Source organism: Carassius auratus, chromosome 8 (genome assembly GCF_003368295.1).
Source record: "Carassius auratus strain Wakin chromosome 8, ASM336829v1, whole genome shotgun sequence".
NCBI classification, from domain to species: domain Eukaryota; kingdom Metazoa; phylum Chordata; class Actinopteri; order Cypriniformes; family Cyprinidae; genus Carassius; species Carassius auratus.
Window position 1 is genome coordinate 14,361,674 of NC_039250.1, and position 17,213 is coordinate 14,378,886.

At 36.9% G+C, this 17,213-nt stretch overlaps 2 protein-coding genes across 12 annotated transcripts in view; both read left to right on the forward strand.

Annotated features, from left to right (window-relative positions):
* Positions 1-2,475, forward strand: part of LOC113107371 (solute carrier family 12 member 5-like) — a 54,840-nt gene extending 52,365 nt beyond the window's left edge. The window contains exon 27 of the mRNA XM_026269826.1: positions 334-2,475. Within this exon, the coding sequence (XP_026125611.1) occupies positions 334-1,329 (996 nt within the window). The 3' untranslated portion in view covers positions 1,330-2,475. The remainder of the gene's footprint in view (positions 1-333) is intronic.
* A 1,335-nt stretch (positions 2,476-3,810) lies between these two features.
* LOC113107372 (RNA-binding protein 39-like) lies at positions 3,811-16,796 on the forward strand. Of its 11 annotated transcripts, none has more exons than XM_026269832.1 (17): positions 3,811-4,055; positions 4,363-4,419; positions 5,014-5,084; positions 6,332-6,816; positions 6,913-7,104; positions 10,842-10,907; positions 11,032-11,169; positions 12,261-12,378; positions 12,508-12,660; positions 12,753-12,890; positions 13,001-13,066; positions 13,615-13,819; positions 13,937-14,017; positions 14,171-14,285; positions 14,407-14,512; positions 15,592-15,670; positions 15,772-16,796. In XM_026269832.1, exons 6-17 carry the CDS (start codon positions 10,843-10,845, stop codon positions 15,870-15,872), a joined length of 1,365 nt encoding a protein of 454 aa, XP_026125617.1. In that variant the 5' UTR covers positions 3,811-4,055; positions 4,363-4,419; positions 5,014-5,084; positions 6,332-6,816; positions 6,913-7,104; position 10,842; the 3' UTR covers positions 15,873-16,796. The 11 variants fall into 11 exon arrangements, with proteins under 11 accessions (XP_026125617.1, XP_026125621.1, XP_026125618.1 ...); XM_026269836.1 differs by having other exon boundaries at positions 6,764-6,816; XM_026269833.1 differs by having other exon boundaries at positions 3,811-4,029.
* Positions 16,797-17,213: the final 417 nt, after the last annotated feature.

A 17,213-nucleotide genomic window follows, 5' to 3' on the forward strand; every position in this document is an offset into this window, starting at 1 on the left:
CTAGCTAGCAACAGCTTGCTTTGTGCTTTGTTCTAGTTTATGCTGCATTATGTCTTTACACAGAATTTTGAACAGACACAGAGCAGCTTTGTCTTAGCTGATTAAAAAATGTCCTAATACCATAAAAAGATAAAAAAAATGTTGGGCAAAATAATGCATTTTAATTACACTACACTACTTATTCTATTTCAATGAGATTTTTCACTATAGAATGGAGCTTGGCACAGTATGGTCTCAGATTGCATTCTCCACAGTCAATAGAAGCAGTGCAGCCTTTGAATTTGGTTAAATGATGCATCCTAAGAAACAAAATATTTCTTGTGTATTGTGCAGGTCATGGCCTTGCTGGAGATCCCTGTGTTTGGTGTCACAGAATGGGCTGTGGTGAAATACCTAAAGATCAACGATGCCGGGGGCTCGATCCTCATCCACATTTTTGCCTGCTACTTCGGACTGGGTGTCACCTTTGTCCTCTACAGGCCCAGCCTAAATGAGGGACACCCAAAAGAGTCGACAAGTTATCGGTCGGATCTGCTCTCAGTAATGGGAACCCTGTTCCTCTGGGTGTTCTGGCCCTCTTTCAACTCAGCGCTGACCTTGAAGGGTGACGACCAGCACCGAGCCATTCTCCACACGTTCATAGGTCTCAGTGCCTCCACAATCACCGCCTTCGCCCTGTCCAGCATGCTCAGCAAGAATGGCAAGATCAGCATGGCCGATGTGCAGAACGTAACACTGGCTGGTGGTGTAACGGTCGGTGCTTCCGTGGACATGATGATTTCGCCGGCTGCTGCTTATGTGCTGGGCATCCTGGGATGCATCGCATGCATGCTGGGGTATAAATACTTGAGCCCGTTCTTAGCACACAGGCTGCGGATACAGGATCAGTGCGGCATTCACAACCTGCACGGCCTGACAGGACTCATTTCCAGCCTAGCAGGAATCTGTGCCATCCTGTTGGCGACCGAGGAAACATACGGCCCCAGTCTCTATCAAACCTTCTCTCATCGGGCCCCTCCACAGGGAGACCCTCTGCTAGTGGAGTTGCAGGAATTGATCCCAGATCTGGAAGCGGGTTTGGGTCGGACCGCACGGGAACAAGCCCTCTTTCAGGTAGCTGCCGTGTTTGGGACTATTGTGGTGGCAGCAGTCGGGGGTTTGCTGACTGGTGTGGTACTCAAGTTACCGTACCTGGCTTCCCCCAGCGATGAGAAATGCTTTGACGATGAGCTCTTCTTTAATGTTCCACCAGATTACAACAGCGTAAATGGTCCACAGGACGTATGGTCCTGTGTTCACAGAGACACAAACAAAACTGATGCTGACTGAAGAATGAAAAGGACTATGTGTTAGTAAAGAGGAATAAATGTCAATGTAGGACTGCTGTGAACTTCAGAACTGAGTACTGTGTAACTTGCTAAATCTTAACTATTTACCCCCCAAAAAACTGTTTATTTTAATATTTGATGGGATGAGGTTTGTATACTGTGTATCAGAATACAAAAAGTGTATGATTTTGATCAAATTTTGTATTTGTATAATATTTTATATAATCAATTTTCATTGATATAAAAAACAAGTATGCTGCACATTAGCATACTTTTTAAAAGAGTAATTATTATTGGAAATAATATATGTAAGTGCGAGCTGAACATAATGTTTGCAATTTTATTCAAATGTATTATAGTTAAAATTGTTTAATGTAGTTAGTTGAACGTTTTGACTCTTTATATGTAGATTCATGATTACTTGCGTTGAAATGTGACTAAATGTGTATTGCCAAATGTACTGACAAGAATTTGTGGTTAGGAAAATATATTTTAATGTAATTTCTATTGAAACTTGTAACTCATAGACATAATTGTAATGATAATGTTGCAATTTTGTAGATTTAAAATATATAAAATTTAAATGTAATATCAAATAGTACATTTGAAATCATAACCCAGTACTTTACATGCGTTTTAGTTTGTTAGTAAACACATCCAAATAAGTGTACCTCTTTAAAAAGTGACAAAAGATTAACAAAACAATTATATAAAATGTGCTTTAAGGTAAACCAGTGAATTTCACATTATTACAAAGTGCGCTTATTGAAAGTGACTTCAGTGTGTTAAGAAACAGTCATGAAAGTGTCTCTCTTTAAGTGCACTTAAGTGGTATTTTATTTCAGTATATTATTTTATCTTCAATTAACTTTTTTTGTTTAACACACTTTAAAATTTGAAGTAAACTATAATTCAATATAAATGGGTGCACTTATTTTTCACAAGGTTACAAATGGATGATAAATGATATGAGTATTGTGAGCACAGCCAGACTGACAGAGTAATAGCGGACACCTCCCTCTCTAAACAAAAGATAAAACGGGCTAAAGTTGAATCGTTTACAGTTAAAAAACTGTGAAATGTGAACTACAGTTCATTTACAGATGATGAAAGCTATCTTATGAAAAGTTATAAATTAACAGGTGGACAGGAGGACTGTATTTATTGGGGTCATGTCTATACACGTCTGTTAGACAGAAAGGCCTAGATATGTACATATCTAAAAGCATATATATATATATATATATATATATATATATATATATATATATATATATATATATATATATATATATATATATATATATATATATATCGGCTATAAATGCATCCCAGTTAAATAATGTGACAGTCTTTTGTAATGTAAGGCTATTACTCAACGTTTGAATGCTGATTGATGACACTTTCTCAAAATACATTACATGGAATTAATTTGTTCAAAACAAAACAAGAAGTTGGAACCGATAGCATTGTTTGCACTACAGACATCCCGAGTTTGAGTCCTGTTTATTCACAGTCCATGATCTTTGAGTCAAGGACCTTTTCCGATCCCACCCCCCATCTCTTTCCCACCCCAAAACCTGCAACAACCTGCAGGTAACCTATATATATATATATATATATATATATATATATATATATATATATATATATATATATATATATATATATACACACATAAACTATATCTATTACATTTCTGAACCACAGTACTATTTTCAGTCAGAAATATCATAAATAATTACAAGTAACTAAACAACAAGTGCCATATTGAATTAAAAGTGAAAAAGATGCTAACTCTTAAACAGGTAGCGAGTAACGTTACAAGACTTTATCTTGGCTGTGAGGTCTGGAAAATTGAAGCTATAATTATCAAATAAAAATATTTTTCATCTTTAAACCATGTATGCACATTATTTAAAGATTTGGGTGTCTATCTGGTCAATATATTTTAATAAAAAATGATTATTCAGAATAATAGCCCTACATTTTGCATTGGACAATTATTTTAGACTACTGTAAAGTTGTGTGAAGAACTGACATTAGAATGAAAAGAAAATTATACCCTACAATAATATCAACAAATCAAACATTAATATTATGCGTTTGAATTAACTTATTTTAATTAAAATACATATATAAACATTAATCATAACATAAATATAAATAATATTAGATGTATTTATTAATTTACATAAATAATAATTTATAAGTGTATAGATTACATTTAATATTCATGTAAATCTAATTTTTATTTAAGCCTTTCTAGATCTAATCTTTATAATCTTTTGATGGCTCCGCCCTTGTTTACAAAGCGCCAAGCTAGATTCTGCAATTTAAGAGTATTATTTTAAGAAGAAGAAAAAAAGCATTGCAAATGCTGCAAGAATAACCACGCAGGAAGAACAGAAACTCACATTTCTCCTTTCCTCGACTTTTATCTAACGTGTATTATGAAACCACAGGAAACCCCGCCCCTCACATCGTCCATTTTGGGTAAAGCAGGAAGTTGTCTTGTGAGGCAAACCTAATGACAAACTGAACTGAGCTTATTAAATATCCACAGATTCAAACATCGGTATTTGTTTTTCTTGAATGATTATTCGCTGTATGTTTTGCTCGTCTATAGGCGGATCGGACCGTGTGCTTCGAAGCTGTGTTGACTGTCAGACTTCACGCGCGCGTCGAAGAGCTCGCGACGGTAAGCGGAGTGCTCAATAAAACCAGGTAATTTTGTAAACAAGCAGCTTTTGGTCTAATTAGGAGTCGGGCTCAGAATTAAATGGAAATATAACATGCATTACGTTATTCTGTAACAAATGGATACGAGCGTGGCGTCTACATTAGCTTCTTATGTAACGTTAATGATGTTGTTGTCTGGAGAGCGTTTAACGTTACTGCACAGCTCGACTGGAAGATGGTGTTTTTTTGTTTGCCCTGTCAATGAAACGAGTGCTTAAACGGAACCATAAACTATAACTCATGAGGTTGGCTGTGTTTGTAAAGTCTATGTTGCTGTTTTCATATTCATCAGGTCAGAATGGCGGATGACTTCGACGTTGAGGCCATGCTGGAAGCTCCTTATAAGAAGGTGGGTGGACGACCGGAAGTTGACGAGTGTTTTTATTTTTATTTATTTTTTTTTTTTGTAGGCGTTTAAAGATTAGTTCAACAAAAATATGTCATAGTTTATTCACCTATATGCATTTCCAACCTGTATGGATAAATATCATTCTAGTGATGAGCACAAAGGGAGAAATTTTGAAAATTGCTTCTATCCATCATTCTTAGTCATGAAGGAGGACTTTATCCTTTAATTGTAAACAACAACAACAAAAATCCAAAATCACCATAAAAATAGTATATATGAGTACAGTAGTCTTGTTTCAGAACTAAAAATCTAATAAGTTTATTTTTTCCACAGGATAACTTGCCTATACATTTAAAACAATTCAGAGTTTCTCCTTTTACCGTTCAGTAGAATGAAGTTTTGGGACAACATGGGTGGATAAACAACAATAGATTTTTTATTTGTGTGTGAATTGAACTCGTGTTGTCTTATGGCTACTCAGAAACCCTGCTTTTATTGTCTGTGCCTGACTAAAGTGTAAGACTGTGTAATGTGTTTGAGAGACAGTGTGATATCCTGAATTACAAATAAATGCCCATCTATCTCTTTTTATAGACTTGCCTAATGATATCTCACCTCTACTCCCCTGAATACATCTTTGATTCCAGTGTGAACTGTGAAAAAAAGTAAGGTAGTAATTGCGCAATGTATTAATGTACTTTGATCCAAAATACAAATAGACCGCCACCATACACCTTTAAATCAATTTGGTTTCATAACGGTTAATGAATGCCAATAGATGAAACATAATGTGACATGGAGCAGAGACAGTATTCAGGTTTCAGCCATGTCACCCAAAATCTGTTAAAGGTGAATCCGATGCAGTGGACGAAAAATAAAAGCTGCTGTTCAAAATTCTGGGGTTGGTAAGATTGCTCACCAAGACTGAATTTGATTAGCTTGTAAAATCAGTAATATCGTGATTTGTGAAATATCTTCATATTTTAAATAAAATATGTTTTCTATTTTAATAGAATTAAAACATTTTAAGCATCATTACTCCAGTCTCCAGTGTCACATGATCCTTCAGAAATCATTCTTATATTCTGATTTGCTGTTCAAGAAACAGTTCTTATTATTATTAGTGTTTTCTGTATTCTTTAATAAATAGAATGTTCACAAGAACAGTATTATTTGAACACTAATTACTTTAGTAACATTGTCTTAACTCATTTTTGATGAGTTTAATACATCCTTTCTGAATTAAAGTATGAATTTCTTTAAAATAAACATCTGACCGCAAACTTTTGAATGGTGGTGTTCATACAATACACCATAGACATGCATTGTAAATGGATAAAATCAACCCCTGCCAAACGTAAAAATAAAAAACAACTCAAAAATTCTTCATATTATCGAAGTAACATTTATTGCAAATTGCATTTTAAATGGTATAACCTTCTCATTGGACCTGGAGTCAAGAATTGAAACCCTGAAGCCCTGGACTGTACTTGATCTGCACTGAAGGTCATTTTCGGTGTTCAAACCTGAAAAGAGCAGAATTGTCTTTTTAAATGAATTTTAAATATGAATACTGTCTCTCTACCCAATGTTTTGATGGTCTCTAAAACCGCTGACATTGGCATTTGGTTTGTGCATGTATTGAGTAATATCTCTTTATCGTAAAACTGTTTGCTATTTAAAAATGCATTACCCAATAATATTTTTTTAATCAGTAAAGGTAGATATAAATAGAATTTGTATCTGTTTTTTTGTAATAGTTGTCATAGTTGTGAAAATGAGACAAATGCGGAAAAAAAAGCCCTGAAAATCTTTTGATGAGGTTTTAAGTTGTGTTTTTTTTGGCTGACTTTGATGCGGTGTCTTTTGGGAGGCGATATGACTAAGCCGTGTAAATCCCTGTCTGCTTCAGGACAAGCTGTGAGACAGAGATGGCATCGAGCTCTCACAGTCCAACAACGCAAACTGGGGAAGATCACACGGACTGACAGCCTTCACTCAGGAATGCCCTTTAGTAGCTCTATAGTATGACAACAACAAGACTTATGCTAAAGATAGCAGGGTACCTATACTGCCCTAAAAACACATGGCCTAGCATGTCAAGATCTTGAATTTACACAAAATAAGGCCCCCCTCACATTGGATTATTTACAACAGACCATTAGATTATATTCAATTTGTACACGCTTTTATCCAAAGTGACAAAACGAGGAAAAACATAAGCAATTTATCATAAAGGAGCCAACAATAGTAGCATTTCTGTCTTTTCTCTTATCCCCCTGCCCTCTTAATTTCCAATGTTTCCTCTCCATCCTCATGTTTTTCTTTTATCAATCCTGTTCAGGGTGAAAGCAAGTCCTCTAGCGCCGATGGTCGTAATGAGGAACGCAGCAAAAAGTAAGCACAAACCTGTGTTTTTGTTATCCTGCTTTTCAGGTTAATTAATTACACATGTTGGTAGTGAAGGAATTTGTGGGGGGTTTTTCCACGTAGGAAAAGACGCAGCGGTAGTCGTAGTCCGAGTCCGGGTCATCGGAGGAGTAGAAGTGGGGGCCGCAAGAAGAGCCGCGAGCAACGCAGGAGCCGGAGCCGCGAGCGGAAACGTTCACGGAGCAGAGAACACAAGCGCTCGCGATCCCGCAGCAAGGATCGGGGCGGACGTTATCGTGGACACAAAATTCCCTTGTAAGTTAACCCCTGATTGTTCAGTTTAGAGTCTATGTTATTTCTCTTGGTCGGCTTTCCAAATCAGGGTAGTAAATTGTCAGTCAGTCATCTGCAACACAGTAAAATAGTTAAAGAAGTGGTCCACCCAGAAATTAAAATTCAACCCTCATGTCGTTCCAAAACCCATTCGACTTGAGAATACAAATTAAGAGATCCTTTCAAACAACATTTTCAAGCTTCAAAAAGTTTTTAAAGACATTAATTTTGCCGTTTAATCCAAGTCTTCCAAAGAAACATGCACACATTGAATGCTTTTATTCCCTTATAAACATTGATGAACGCACCTTTAAATCGCTTGTAAAATATGATAAACGTAAGCTCAACTGTGCAAATCTCATTGGTTTTTACCTAGCAAGTAAGCACAGTTTGGCCCCGATCAAACCGAATGCATTTTTTGCATTGAGAGGTGCCTTTTTTAAATTATCTTTGGTTGTTAGTGACCGTTCTGTGCACTGTTTATGCACCCTGTGCGCCTCACGTTTTTGCAGGAGTGCTCTGAAGTTGAAAAAAAAAGAACTCTGAGCAGAAAAAGTGCCAGACTTCCGAGAGGCGGGCCTTTTGTATTTTTTAGGACTTCTGTTAATATAACAGTTTACTCAACAGCAAGAACCAAAGATTATAGAGCGCTCGCGCTATAATCCTTTGATAAGACTGACAGGACAGCTGATTTGGTGGTTGCCTAGCAACATAACTGTGCACTGCTATTTTTTTTAAAGTCACCAAAAAAAGCCAGTGCAGTGTGTGCCCTTGTGTTTTCATCCCTAAAAATGTGTTTGGTGTGATCGGGGCCTTAAACTTACGTTTCATGAGCTCTACTGTATGTTTTAAAGATGAGTGGAAGTCATACAGATTTGGAACAATGTGAGTGAGTAAATGATGACTGAATTTTCCTTTTTTTCCAAAGACCATGGACCAATTTGAACATGTTGTGTATATGGGAAGCATAGTTTAGTTTGTTGTAACTAGAGATCGGTCAGTGTCTTGCTAAATGTTCATCTGCTTTGCTAAGAATGCTTGAATCTTACGTTCCTTTACGCTGAGGCACATTGCTATGTTTTTGAAGATGCCTGGTGCTTGTTTTGAGGAAATCTCAGAATAGAGAACCTGGAGGCGATGTCCATCCAGGCCTACTGTGTTCTGGTTCATGGGGGCAACCTTAACCGCAAGTTCATTGGCCAGTTGCAGTCAGATGACTCAGCATGCCCTTATTGGGCAAGCAGTGATCGCCCACTTCTTCAGTGATCATGATTGCAAAAATATATATTTTTAGGGGCCAAGCCCAGAGGGCTGTAGCCCCTATTGTATCTGTATGTTTTATTATTATTATTATTATTCTTCTTCTTTTCGTCCCATTGGGTCTATGGCAGCCCTATGAAGGGAACATGGGAAAATGATGAAATTTGGCACACTTGTAGAGATGACCATTATTAGTGATCTGACCAACTTTGGGGTCTCTAGGACCAACTCTACAGCGCCACCACCAGTTCAAAAATTCAACATTCAAACATTAATAACTCTTGAACCACTAATTCTATGAAAATAAAACTTAGTACATCTGTTTTGTCTCTTCATGGAGATTCCATTCCATACCTTACATTAAGACTCCGCCCATTACAGTAGCGGCCATTTTGAAAAGTACAGTATTCAGTCTAAACACTACTCCTCCTTCAAAATTGGTCCAATTCTTCTGAAATTTGGCTCAGATGTTCTTTGGACTGAGCCGCACAGAAATGACTGAACAGATTTTTGATTTTTTTCTTTGTTCAAAAGTTATTCAATTGTGAACTTGATGAGGCTGACCTAAAATCGGTTGAGATGCTGTATCTCGGCCAAACTTTGATCAATCGATACCAAACTTGGTACACTTCATCTACACCATGATCTGGGGGTCCATGCTGAATTTGGGAATAGCGCCACCTATGGGTGTCGAGATACCAAAAATGCACTTTTTTGCTTATAACTTCTGAACAGTTCATCAGAAAATTATGATCTTGATGTCTATGGATTCTTTAGATCATTCCGGATCTGTGGATGTCAATTTTGTCGAGACCACCAGGACCACCCGTCCGCCATTTTGAATTTTGTCATAAATTGCTATATCTTTTGATCTATTGTACATATCTTCACAAAAATCGATAGGCATCATCAACAACATGTGCCTGAGGTACCCCGGAAGTTAGAAGACAGCGCCACCTAGTGTTCAAGAGATATAACGATTCTTGCAAAACCCCTTATAACTACTGTAAATGTTGATCGATTTTTGATATTTTTATGTCATTTGATTCCGTGGGTTATGCCGAATCAGATGATGTCTCATTTGCCATTTTCCAATATGGCGTCTGTCCGCCATATTGAATGGATTGAAATACAGTTTTTTCGCTACTCCTCCCTGAAATCTTGTTCAATTTTGTTCAAAATTTTATCAGATGAACTTCAGACCGGGCCTGACAGAAATGACTGAACAGATTTTTGATATTCACTCCCGTTCCTGACGTGTACAGCTCTGAAGTTGACCGTGCCTGTGCTGGTTGATTTATGCTAATTAGCTTAGCATGCTAATTAGCTAAAATGCTAACACGTTTCTATTGACTCTAATGGGTCTCCTGAGCTATCTGGTTAACTTTGAGCAACGTTAGCATTTTTTAGCGTAGCATGCTAATCTGGCTAAAATGCTACTTCGGCCTCTTGAGAGTTAATTCTCACACCTTAACCTCTCTTCTGTGCCATGCAAACAGTGTGTCAACTAATGTGGCGCACTTAGCTAAGGCACTCGTCCCGAACCCGAGAGGTCGTGGGATCGAATCCGGGGTGGGTAACGTCGATCCGATGGAAGTTCCGTTTTGGCCGTTTTGCTTCGTCCCGCTCGTTGCTCTGGCTACAGCCCTTCAGGGCTTGGCCCCGGTATCGCTGCTTGCAGCTATATTTCCATTTGGGTTTTTTCAAATATTCATAATAATATAATATAAGGTCCTTACAGAGGAAACAGTGATTACCGTGGTTGCATTTTTTCCATAAAATAAATTTCAATGTAATATGTTACCATGGACCACAAAACCAGTCATAAGGGTCAAGTTTTAGAAATTGAGATATATACATCATTGGTAAGTTGAATAAATAAGATTTCCATTGATGTATGGTTTGTTAGGATAGAACGATATCTGGCCGAGATTCAACTATTTGAAAATCTGGAATGTGAGGGTGCTAAAAAAATATAAATATTGAGAAAATCACCTTTAAAGCTGTCCAAATCAAGTTCTTAGCAACACATATTACTAATCATTTATTTACAGTAGGAAATAAAAAAAATATATCTTCATGGAACATTACCTTTACTTCATCTTCACATAAAATATAATATAGTTTAAGGGTTATGGGCAGTGTAGTTTTTCCACTTAAATTTGTCTGTTTAACAGGATTTTTAAAGAAGCTGAAATCGCACATGTGATTTCTACCAATATAATTTCAAAACTTATGTTTGGTCTCTTTTTCACACTAACAGTAATAATAAAAAAATATTTTGAAGGCAGAACCCATAGTTTTGCCATGGCTTGCAATGGGTTTTCACTGGATACTTGCCAGTATGCAGTACTATCAGGTACTACCAGTATGCAGTAGCCCTCGCATGGCCGATGCACGATGGCTGAAAGTTGACTGCTTTAACGCTGAGAAAAACCCTTGTTTTATATGTGTCATAGTATGGGGCCGAAATTAAATGGTGTTCCCGGAGGGAAGACTGGCCCACAACATTTCACCAAACACAGGTGATCTCATCTGTGACTCTTGCTGCCTGTTGTGTGCTGAATGTGTGCTGATGTGTACATCTGTCATAAGTAATCATACACGGATGGGTGCGAAACACAGGCTGACAGAGTATTCTGACTATAGTCGCAGGCGCTCTAGGAGCAGAAGCCCATTTAAGAAGGACAGAAGCCCGTTTAAGAAGGACAGAAGCCCGTTTAAGAAGGACAGAAGCCCGTTTAAGAAGGACAAAAGCCCATTTAAGAAGGACAAAAGCCCTGTCAGGTGAGACGCTCATTGAACATCATGAAAAGGTCCTTAACTGGCACTGATGGTTCCACGAAGAACCTGTAACATCCATGGAACCTTTCCAGTGCACAAACGGTTCTTTAAAATGGAAATATGTTCTTCAGATTATTAAAGTATTCTTCACACTGAGAAAACATGGTTCTTATAAGAACTGTTCACTGAATAATTCTCTGAGGAACCAAATATGGTAGTTCTGTTGCATTACTGTGAAAACCCCCTTTTGGAACCTTTGTATTTAAGAATAAAGTATTACCACAAATTATTCCATAACCACATGTGAGGTTATTTTATATGACACTAAGAAGAGGCGAGGAGAAATCTGCCATCTTAAATGCACTTAAGCTGAGAAAAGGAAATGGGTGCAGTTATTTTTAAAACGTGTTAAAGGCACACTTAACTCTTCTGCCTCAAAGTAATTCTGCATATCATTTATCAAGTGTACAGCTCTCAGTAAACTTGCTATAAGGTCTGCATAACTGTGCAGTTGTTTCAATTAATTAATGTTGTTCAATAGAGTCAATAGATAGATATACACAGAAAGTCATTTTTAATAGAGAATGATGAGGTCCTTTTAGCCTGATATTAATGTTTTTATGTCATGGATAATCTAGTCTAATCTAATATTAACTTGATTCACTCCTAAAGAGTCTCAATTTGGTGTCAACTTTAATATAAAATCTGATTTAGCATATTTAGGCTATTTACATTCTTGGAGTGCATTGTTTGCACACTATTTCAAAACACAAAGCTCATATACAGGTGAAATGTAATGTGTGTCTTCTGGTTTTATTTTATGAACATATTATAAACTGAAAGAACCTATCAAATATCAAGTTATAGCGGAGTAAAAATTAAGTCTTGAGCACATATTAGCCTACAGATCTTCTTAATCATTATTTTCCAGGTAAAATAAAGAGGTTTTAAGCATAAATGTAACTTGTGTTTCAAATTTTGCCAGTAGATCCAGAAAAATAAACTTAAGCTTTAAGACATAAAACATAAGCTTCATTTCCAGAGGGAATGTTTTGTGTTTCAGTGGTTGTTGACCTGTGTGTTTCTTCAAACAGGCAGCCCATAGATAATCTGAGCCCAGAGGAGAGAGACGCCCGCACAGTGTTCTGCATGCAGCTCGCTGCCAGAATCAGACCCAGAGATCTGGAAGATTTCTTCTCTGCAGTGGGAAAAGTATGATGCTCTTAATTAAAACAAAATTAGCTGTGGTTATTTTTTTTTATATTTTTTATACTTTCTCCTCATTTACTGATGTTAACTGACAAATTAAGCACAAGAGAGCTTTTGTATCCTTTGTGTAAGGTCCGTGATGTAAGGATGATCTCGGATAGGAACTCTCGGAGGTCGAAGGGCATTGCCTACATTGAGTTTGTGGATGCGACATCGGTACCGCTGGCGATCGGCCTGACGGGGCAGAGGGTTCTGGGAGTGCCTATCATAGTCCAAGCTTCACAGGTCAGAGCATTAACAGACAGAGCATTAATCACCTCTCCACTTCCTAATGCAGTGCATGTGAATCGTTTTGTTGAATTTTTTGCGTATTTCAGGCTGAGAAGAACAGGGCAGCAGCCATGGCTAGCATGCTCCAGAGAGGTGGTGCAGGACCCATGCGGCTGTACGTGGGCTCCCTGCACTTCAATATAACTGAAGACATGCTCAGGGGCATTTTTGAGCCATTTGGAAAGGTGCGGTTGGGATTCTAAGCGGTTTTAGATGCATAAATAAGCCGCTAAACCAGGATAAAACTAGTGAATCTGCTATTTAACACGAGTTTGTTTTCCTCCTCTCGTTTCAGATTGAGGGCATCCAGCTAATGATGGACACTGAGACTGGCAGGTCGAAAGGATACGGATTCATATCAGTGAGTTCATCAAAATGCTAATTTACTAAGGTTTAAGGGGCCATATTTGACATTTTGACATCTGATTGAATAGATAATCAGTGGATGAATAGTCAAACATCTTGGTCCTTCCTTATTGTTTCTCTCATCATGGACGTGAGTAGAGCTGCATGACTGAATTGCAATCTTTGTGATTTTATGGCCAAAAAGTTTGATTATCAATATAATAGTACTATCTATTTTAATCTTTTATTATTATTATTATTATTATTATTATTATTATTCTCAAACACAATAGGAGTTATTACTATTTTAATATTGTTAAATTAAGTCTAGTATTTAAGAAAAATAATACTAATAATAATTTAGGGTTTTAATACTGTTGAGTTCATATCTATGATTTCTAAATGACCTTCTAAATTAGCTTTTTTTTCATCTTGTTGTGACTGGCTAAGGAAACCGTATATCTATAAATAAATAAAAAACTATATATAATGCAAAAACAGGACAGTTCTATTTTGCCTTTGTGTCATAAATCCAATGCTGATTACCGGTCTGTGTTTGTGCAGTTTGCAGATGCAGAATGTGCTAAAAAAGCCCTGGATCAACTAAATGGTTTCGAGCTTGCAGGACGGCCAATGAAGGTGGGTCATGTTACTGAGCGTTCTGATGCCTCATCTGCAAGCTCCTTCCTGGACAGTGATGAACTGGAGAGAACTGGCATTGACTTGGGCACAACAGGTCGACTTCAGCTGATGGCAAGACTCGCAGAAGGTACTGATTAAATGTTGCACGTTACGGTCTCTCAGATGTGCAGAAGACTGATTCAAGCTACTTGTGTATATTACATGGTTGTAAACCAATTTATACGTGTCTCTGGGATGTTTTTAGGTACAGGACTGCAGATTCCTGCTGCTGCTAAGCAGGCCTTACAGATGAGTGGCTCTGTGGCATTTGGAAATCTCGCCAATGGTGCGTCTTTGATAAAATGTTCATGGGATTAGAATCCATTAAGATGATAGAATTTGAATAATAGGGATCTGTTGTTTTGATCCATTGCTCCAAATAATTCATGTGAAAAGGCCTTTACAGTGACAGTTATGTATGTTTTTGCGTCACTGACAGCCTCAACCACACAACCTCTTATTCCCAATCCTGGGATGAACCAAGCTATGAACCTTCCAAGTCAGCCACTTGCTACACACTGCTTGCAGCTCTCCAACATGTTCAGTCCACAAGCGTGAGTTACATTTATTATTAAAACTATCATTGACAATATAGTGTTTGAGATGTTGAATGGCATGTGTCATTCTTAAAAGAAAGAAATTGATTCTAAAATGTCTTGTTGTGTTGCTCTGTAGGGAAAACGATCCTGGCTGGGACCTGGAGATAAAGGATGATGTAATCGAAGAGTGCAGAAAACACGGAGGCATTGTTCACATATACGTCGACAAGAACTCTGCTCAAGTACGTCGTCACCTTCATACAGTGGCTTTAAAAAGTCTACACACCCGTTAATGTCACTTTTGTCACCACTTTCAATGCAATATGAAAATTAGTGATGTTTAACATTTATAAAGCATCAGCATTAACGGTGTGTAAACCTTTTTTTTTTATAGCCATAGTAGTTGAATATCACCAAATCTATTGAGAACATGGCCACATTTCCCATCAAAATGAAAAAAAGGGGGAAATATAGCTTATTTAAAATTAATCCTAATTTAGGAGCAATTATATTTTTTGTATGTCATTATTTTCATTCAATTATAGAATTTGAATTATAAAGTATTTGTACATGTACTATTCAGACATTTAAGGTCTGTAAGTTTCTCTGATGCTTACCAAGGGTGCGTTTATTTGATCAAAAAATACATTAAACAGCAAAATGTTATCACAATTCAACATTACTGTTTTCTATTTTAATATATTTAAGAATGCCATTTATTATTGTGATTAGTAAATTTTAATTTTAGGCAGCTTCAGTCTTGTCACATGATCCTTCATAGACTTTAAATAATAATATACTTCTACTACTGATACTTGCTAAATCATTCTACTATGCAGATTTTCTGCAAAAAAAATTTAACTATTTTAACGCAACTTTCTGAATAAAAGTTTTTCAAATAAAGCAACAAAGCCCCAAACGTTTGAACGTTTGCATTTGTCGTACAAAATAAAACCACATTTCACTTTTTCAATTAAGAAAATATATATTTTTAGTCAATTTGAATGAAATTTTTTAAAAGAAATAACATTTTTAAATTGAATGAAAATGACCATATAGAGAATATATCAATTATGAAATTATATCTGACACATTATGGTTATGAGAATTTAGGGGCATATGCTTATTTGTCATAATTAATTGAAAATAATATTGCAATTTATTGAAGATTATTCATATTCTAAATGCAAATTAGTCTGTGTGATTTTGGGTCAAAATGTGACCTGAACATGTTTTTTGAAACTCGCTCCTACATTCTAGGGCTCAAATAGGCTGCCTGTCTTTTTTACCCAAAAGCCAAATTTTTGCTCTTGTTTGGCAGGGAAATGTTTATGTAAAGTGTCCAACCATCCCAGTAGCAATGGCTGTTGTTGGCGCCCTGCACGGCCGGTGGTTTGCAGGTAACCCATCTCATTTTCTCCCATCTGCCACTCTTTCCTCTCCTTAGAGTGCCTTGTGTTGTTGTGTATGACATCAATCGCTCTCTCCTTCCCTTTATCAGGTAAAATGATCACAGCAGCCTACGTGCCTCTTCCTACGTACCACAACCTGTTTCCAGATGCTGCCACAGCCACAGAGCCCCTGAGGCCCATGCACCGGTGATCCACAGAGTGACCCCTGCTGACCCCGCTTCGTCTGGATCCATATGCTTACCCTGAAACCCCTTCCCAAATGAACAGAGACAGTCCTGTCATGGAGGGCCGTCTAATGGATGGAGTTAGATTTCACAGTTGGACTATATTTTCATATTGTATTTTAGCAGGGGTGTTGTTCTGCCGTTAGCATCACCTTCTCTGCGTTTCGCAAGCTTCAGACCAGCTCTCAGCTGTATGTACAGTGGTCTATTGATAAGTGAAAACCTGTAACACCGTCGCTCTCTCTAGATGAGCTCTTGACTCCCGAAAACCGGGTTTTGAAGGAGGTTCTGGTGTTTTTTTGAAAGGTATTTCTGTTTGTTTGATTTTCCTTATAAGGTTTCTCTTTCTCTGTTTGGTCTTCAAGTCAAAGTTTTCATCAGTCTTTATCTTGCCATGACTGACATTGTGTTGTAAACTAATGGTTCATTTTCCTTTGTTTCTTTATTTTGAAGCAACAAAAGACAACCAAGAAAAATAAATGAGATTTTTTTTTTCTGCAGTATAGTTGAGCTGTTTAGCTTTCTAAAACATCTTTGAATTTATAACGTTTCATAATCAAGAATTGATTTTTCTAAAATCTTCTACTGATTAAATGACTTTCACAACACTGTAAAATGAGTTCTGTCTTTGTATTAATGCTGTTATTAAGGGATATAGACAGAGCACCTCTAGAGGGAGATGTTAGTATGGTTTACACTCTAGTTGATTGAATAATGAAGTGTTAAAGGGATGATTCACAAAACTAATGTTGTTCCAAACCTATATGAGCTATTTTGAGAAATTATTTGTATTTTATTTTTTAATCACCAAAGCTGTTTGGTTATAGACATTGTTAAAAATATCTTCTTGTGTAGAAAAGTGAAAGAAAGATTAAAGTCATACAGTTTCGGAATGACATGAGGGTGAGTGTATGGCAGGATTTAAATATTTGGGTGAACTTTAAAGTCACTTTAACCTACTGTTTTCCATATGATATGGAAAATTATGATTTGAATGACTTTTTCAGATTTTTAAATACGAAGATCAAAACATTATTAACTACAATCAGAAACATTTATATCAAAACAACGCGTAAATAATACAAAGTGTGTGGCACCCTTTGTCTAGTACAGATGACTGCTCTGTGCACTCTTGGATGAACTCGCACACCTTTAGAGAAGTCATTTTAAGGCTGCAGCTTTATTATTAATGTTAACCAGACATGTAAACTCTGCTAGATGAGATAGATTATGTGAAATGTAATGTGTTTTGAGCCCTATATCAACTTCACTGTGATTACAACACTCGAAACAATTCCAAAATCCCA

Coding starts and splice junctions, on each gene's coding strand:
- LOC113107372 (XM_026269829.1), top strand. CDS start 4,369: ATGGCGGATGACTTCGACGTTGAGGCCATGCTGGAAGCTCCTTATAAG. Junction 14,286..14,406: donor AACATGTTCAGTCCACAAGC/GTGAGTTACATT, acceptor GTTGCTCTGTAG/GGAAAACGATCCTGGCTGGG. Junction 14,513..15,591: donor TCGACAAGAACTCTGCTCAA/GTACGTCGTCAC, acceptor CTTGTTTGGCAG/GGAAATGTTTATGTAAAGTG.